Source organism: Catharus ustulatus, chromosome 10 (assembly GCF_009819885.2).
Source record: "Catharus ustulatus isolate bCatUst1 chromosome 10, bCatUst1.pri.v2, whole genome shotgun sequence".
Taxonomy (NCBI): domain Eukaryota; kingdom Metazoa; phylum Chordata; class Aves; order Passeriformes; family Turdidae; genus Catharus; species Catharus ustulatus.
Genome location: NC_046230.1, coordinates 19,012,129 through 19,017,873, shown reverse-complemented (window position 1 = coordinate 19,017,873; position 5,745 = coordinate 19,012,129). Strand labels below are relative to the sequence as shown.

At 52.0% G+C, this 5,745-nt stretch overlaps 1 protein-coding gene across 1 annotated transcript; it reads left to right on the top strand.

Moving 5' to 3' along the window:
- The first annotated feature begins 3,603 nt into the window (after positions 1–3,603).
- On the top strand, positions 3,604–5,152 carry SOX2 (SRY-box transcription factor 2). The gene has a single exon (XM_033069057.2). The coding sequence runs from the start codon at positions 4,058–4,060 to the stop codon at positions 5,003–5,005; it is 948 nt and encodes a 315-aa protein (XP_032924948.1). The 5' UTR covers positions 3,604–4,057; the 3' UTR covers positions 5,006–5,152.
- Positions 5,153–5,745: the final 593 nt, after the last annotated feature.

Here is a 5,745-nt window from a genome sequence, read left to right as displayed (position 1 = left end):
TAATAAAAAACATCCCAAACGCAAGCAGAGTGGATTACACTTGCCGCGGTGCCCCAGGTTCCCCGAAGAGCCACCTTCGGGCCTCGCAGCACAGCGGCCCCGGCCTCCCCCAGCTCGGCCCCGCCAAACTTCCCAAGTTCCCGGGAGCCCTTGGAGCGCCCGCAGGGTCTCCCCGGCTCTCCGGCCGGAGCCGTGGCAGATCCAGATCCTCCTGTGCCTGGGGACATCCTGCGTTTGCAGCCCTCGGGACCCTGCAGGGGCTGGGGAGGGCGCCTCGGCCAGCCGGGCTCCCCCGGTCCCTGCCCCTCTCCTGGGCCCGTACCCACCCCAAATGTGGATTTTATTGCAGGGCTTTTCAGACTCCGTCTCCCCAAGTTTTCCTCGGGGTACTACCGCAAACTCACCATGTGATGACTGAAATTCCCCAGAGACTGGGGTACAGTTAGCTCATTAAAACTTCCCTGACTAACTTCGGCTCCCGAACGCTGGGCTGCTCCAGCATAAGAGGGGCAAGAGGAAATTTATTTCTACATTTTTCGTCTTTGCCTGTTTTTTTTTTTAACGTAATGAAATTAAAACTTTTGGAGCTCACAGTTGACATTTTGCAGAAAATTGAGTTATCAAGGCAGTAATTATTTCACGGGGAGATAAAACTCTCATAGCCCTAACTGTCAAATAGGAGCCTTTTCAGATTTTAATTACAAAATAAAATTAGTCTGCTCTTCCTCGGAAGGGTTTGTGAGTGGCTAAACAGAGCTTTCCCCAATACTGGTGGTCGTCAAACTCTGCTAATTAGCAATGCTGAGAAATTCCAGTTAACAAGGACATTCTCTAAGTCTCTGCAGGTTCCCTGCCGTTCGCCTTCATTTCCATAAGAAGATTAAGAGTGGAGGGGAACACACTCAAATGCAGATGCAGAAAAGAAGCGTTTTTAACAAGCATCATAATAGTAAGATGCTTGGCTAGTTCTCACCTAATTACTGCAAGTTAAACCTCTATTTGCAGCTAAGGACAAAAAATGGAGCTGCAATCTCCCATCTCCACAAGTCTGCTTAATAGTTTGCTTTAGATTGGTTACTAGTAGGTTCAAGAAAAAAAAATAATATGAAAATGTGTATATTCTTTCCGAAACAGTTAACACGATAGGTTGTATCCGTAGGGCTTTTAGAAAAATCGACGAGTATTAGAACAATAAATATATGAAATCCAAGTAGTTAACATTCATTTTCTTTTTAAGCCACTCATAACCTGGAAATAAGAGTGCGTGTGCCGCAGAGCCCATCACTGAGAACATTTGCAGACTATTTGTTTAATGTAAGCACTTTTCATTTCCATAAATTATACCAAAGGCAACGATTTTTTAAATCCACTCAGATTAAACCGTCCCTCTGCAGGCCTCCCTTCCCTGGCTGTATTCTTAGAGAGCAGTAGTGTTATTGTCATTAATATAGAAAATCAGGGACTTTTTTTTTTTTTTTCTTTAGCCAGCTTCCCGGTCTGCCTCTGCTTCCGCCCACCCGTGTGTGTATTCCCAACCAAGCAAACCTCCATACCCAGAGGAAAGGCATAAAATGCCCCAAAAGAGCCATCGCCCTCACCTTATTTCCTGTATTGCGCTATTATGTATATACGCCACTTTATTGCATCGATCATTAAAAGTGTTAATTAAAATAGAGCTGTAAATATTCCCGATAGCACAATTGTTAGGCATTTCCCATCCTTTCTTCGCACGATAAATGCAATTAGGAAAGGAGCAGGCCCCGAGGGGCTCTCAGTGAGCTCAGGGCAGCCCACGATGCGCTGGTCCTGCGTGGGGCTCTGGGCCGTGCACCCCACGCACCTCCCGCAGCCACAGCCAGAGCAAAAATAACCCCTGCCTGCGCACCGCCAGCCCTCGCTCATCGCTTTAGCACGATCAGCAAGCACCCACACCGCCCACCCATCCTCTTTAAAAAAAAAAAAAAAGAAAATAATTATCCGTAAAATTATTTTTTAATAACTTTGTCAACTGCAGACCAAAGGGAGAACAATAAGAGAGTAAACAGCCGCCGTGCCTTCAGGAGCGTCTGGACAATCTGAATCCGGTTATAGCCCCCATCTCATAATTTGCACCTATTTTTCGACGGTTTAACCTGTCACTTATCTAGGGGTTATATATACATTTTCGATTAAATTCATTGGACCCGATAGGATTTATTTGCATAATCCACGCACTGAAAAAAAAAAAAAAAAAAAAAAAGAAAGAAAGAAAAAGATGCGTCCCTGTTTACCGGCAGATTTTTATTATTATTCTTTATTATTATTATTATTATTATTGCTTTTATTATTATCATTATTCCGCCGGGGTGTCATTCCCGCTCCCTTCCCCCCGGCCCTCGCGCGGCTCCGGCGGCGCCTCCCGCGCGGGGCACGGCCGGGCCGGCAGGGGGCGCCGCAGCGCCGCGGCTGAGGCCGTCGGGGCGCCCCGCGCTGCCCCGGCCCCCGCCCCGCGCCCCGGCCGCGCTCCGGCCGCACCACGGCCCCTGCGGCTCCCCCGCCGCCCCGCACCCCCTCCGGCTCCACGCCGTGAGCGCCATCGCTCCGAAAGGCGGAGCAACCCCGCCGAGGCAGGGGAGGCGCGGAGAGGCGCGGGGGAGCGCGGCCAGGGCGGCGAGAGGCTCCCCCCGCTCCCCGCTCCGCGTCCTCTCTCCCCTCCTTCCTTTGTCGTCAAGTGCGGTTTAGCAACAAAGATCCCAACAAGAGAGTGGAAGTAAACTTAGCCGGGGCTTTGTGCAGCCCGTGTAGTGACAACAAGGGAAACAAAACTACGTATTTGTAGCGCCCGGCCGTGCCCCCACCGCCGCGCTGAGCCCACCCAGCTCCGCCCGCGCCCCGCAATGGGCGCGGGGTGACGGTGCCGCGGGCCCGGCGGACGGAGCGCGGCCCGGAGCCCTGCCCAGCATCTGCAGATGTTTGCGTTCGGCGGGGATGGCATGTGGGGAACCCGTGTTTGCACTGGACATCCCCCTCCTCCGAGAGGGGGGAAGGGCTTGGCGCGTTGTGGCATGGCCGCACGCAGCAGGGCCCGGAGGATGGCCGGGAGATGGCCCAGGGGATGGCCCGGAGGATGGCCGGGAGGATGGCCGGGAGATGGGCACGGCCTCTGCCCGGGCGGTCGCTGCGGACTCCGCTGCTCCCTTCACGGGGGCTGCGTGGCCTGGACGGGGCGAGCGAGGAGCGAGGCACACGCAGAGCCCCGCGCAGCCGGGCGGCCCCTCTGTCCCAAGGGGCGCGGGCACAGGGGTGGGGGAAGCCGCTCCCGCTCGGCTACCCCCATGGCTTCTCCTAGCCCCAGGCCAACACTAACTTAAAGACAAAAAAGAAAAAAAAAAAGGAAAAAAAAAAGAAAAAAACACCACGTAGCAACAATGCTGTTTACCCACTTCCTCCAAAAGGCGTGTGTGACCTGTTGCTGGAAGGGGAGATACAAAGGCTCCCAGTGGCCGCCCGGGCCGCCCCCGGGCCCGCCTCCCCGCCGAGCCGTCCCGGCGCGCCCAGCCCCCGCCCCGTTTCATGCAAAACCAGGGGAAGAGACTTGTCCTCAGTGGCGGAGCCGCCGCGCGCTGATTGGCCGGAGCGAACGCATTTATTGCCTGACAAGCCCCCATCACATGGATGGTTGTCTATTAACTTGTTCAAAAAAGTATCAGGAGTTGTCAAGGCAGAGAGAGAGAGTGTGTGTGTTTGCAAAAGGGGGTAAAGTAGTTTGCTGGCTCTTTAAGACCGAGGTGGAGAGAGAGAGAGAGAGAGAGAGAGAGCGGCAGGCAGAGAAAAGGGAAAAAGGAGGAAGAAGTTTTTTAAAATCAAGACTCCGGCGGTAATAATAGCAGTTATTAGCATTATTAATCCATCAGCGAAGAGGAAGATCCTGATCTTGATCCAAGTGTGGTTTTGGGGAGTCCCCCTCCCCCCTTTCCTACCCCTCCCTAGGAAAAAAAAAAAAAGTCCGGCTTGGGACTCCGCTGCGGCTGCTCCTCGTTTCTCTGCTCAAGGCTGGTTCCAGGCAAAAGTAGTTTGAATGTACAACATGATGGAAACCGAGCTGAAACCTCCCGCCCCCCAGCAAACTTCGGGGGGAGGCACAGGCAACTCCAACTCGGCCGCCAACAACCAGAAGAACAGCCCGGACCGGGTCAAGCGCCCGATGAACGCGTTCATGGTGTGGTCCCGCGGGCAGCGGCGGAAAATGGCCCAGGAGAACCCCAAGATGCACAACTCCGAGATCAGCAAGCGGCTCGGGGCGGAGTGGAAACTTTTATCCGAGGCGGAAAAGAGACCCTTCATTGACGAAGCCAAGCGGCTCAGAGCTCTGCACATGAAGGAGCACCCGGATTATAAATACCGACCCCGGAGGAAAACCAAGACCCTCATGAAGAAGGATAAGTACACGTTGCCGGGGGGCTTACTGGCACCGGGCACCAATACCATGACGACTGGGGTAGGGGTTGGGGCCACCTTGGGAGCTGGGGTGAACCAGAGGATGGACAGTTACGCGCACATGAACGGCTGGACCAACGGAGGCTATGGGATGATGCAAGAGCAGCTCGGCTACCCGCAGCACCCGGGCTTGAACGCGCACAACGCGGCGCAGATGCAGCCCATGCACCGCTACGACGTGAGCGCCCTGCAGTACAACTCCATGACCAGCTCGCAGACTTACATGAACGGATCGCCTACCTACAGCATGTCCTACTCCCAGCAAGGGACCCCGGGCATGGCCCTGGGCTCCATGGGCTCGGTGGTCAAGACGGAATCCAGCTCCAGTCCCCCCGTAGTCACTTCCTCGTCTCATTCAAGGGCTCCTTGCCAAGCTGGGGACCTTCGGGACATGATCAGCATGTATCTACCAGGTGCTGAAGTACCAGAACCAGCTGCCCCAAGCAGACTTCATATGTCCCAACACTACCAGAGTGCACCTGTTCCTGGCACAGCCATTAATGGCACACTCCCTCTATCACATATGTAAGACAAAGGGGCCGGGGGAGGGTGGGAGGGGAGGGAAAGGAAAACTAAACAAAACAAACAACAAAAAAACTTTTATTAGAAATTCTGGACTTTTTTTTTTTTTTTTGGACTATTTTTGTACAGAGAAAACTCCGGGCGGGGGGCGGGGGTGGGGTTTGGGGGGGGAGGGTGTCAGAAATTAAACCGACAAGGAACTTGTATAGATCTCGGAGGGGAAGCAACTACACAAAACTTTTAAAAAGTTCTAGTTAAAACGGTAGGAACTTTGCAGAAAGTTTGCAAAAGTCTTTACCAATAATATTTAGAGCTAGACTCAAAGAGCGAAAAGGAAGATGTTTTAATATTTGCAGGCAACTTTTGTACAGTATTTATCAAAAGACACATGGCAATCAGAATGTCCATTGATAATATAGAGAGAAGAAAAAAACCAAGCTCGCGAATTTGCCAATTATTTTTAAAAAACAGTGTCTTCTTGGACCATTGTGGTTTTGGCAGCTGAATTTATAGCAGCTGCGAGAGGAGAGGAAAATATTTTACGGCATTTGGACATTTAAATTGTTTTAGAAATTGTACAAAAGATAAAAAAATGTAGGATGAGTACTTGCGAACCATGGGCTTGGTTTGCTGGATAAGGGCAAACGTTTAGATTGTACTAAATTTTTTTTAATTTTTTTTTTTTTTTTACTTCTTGTTAAAAAGCAAAAATTGCCATGCAGGTTCACACGCCGTTTGTTAATTTAT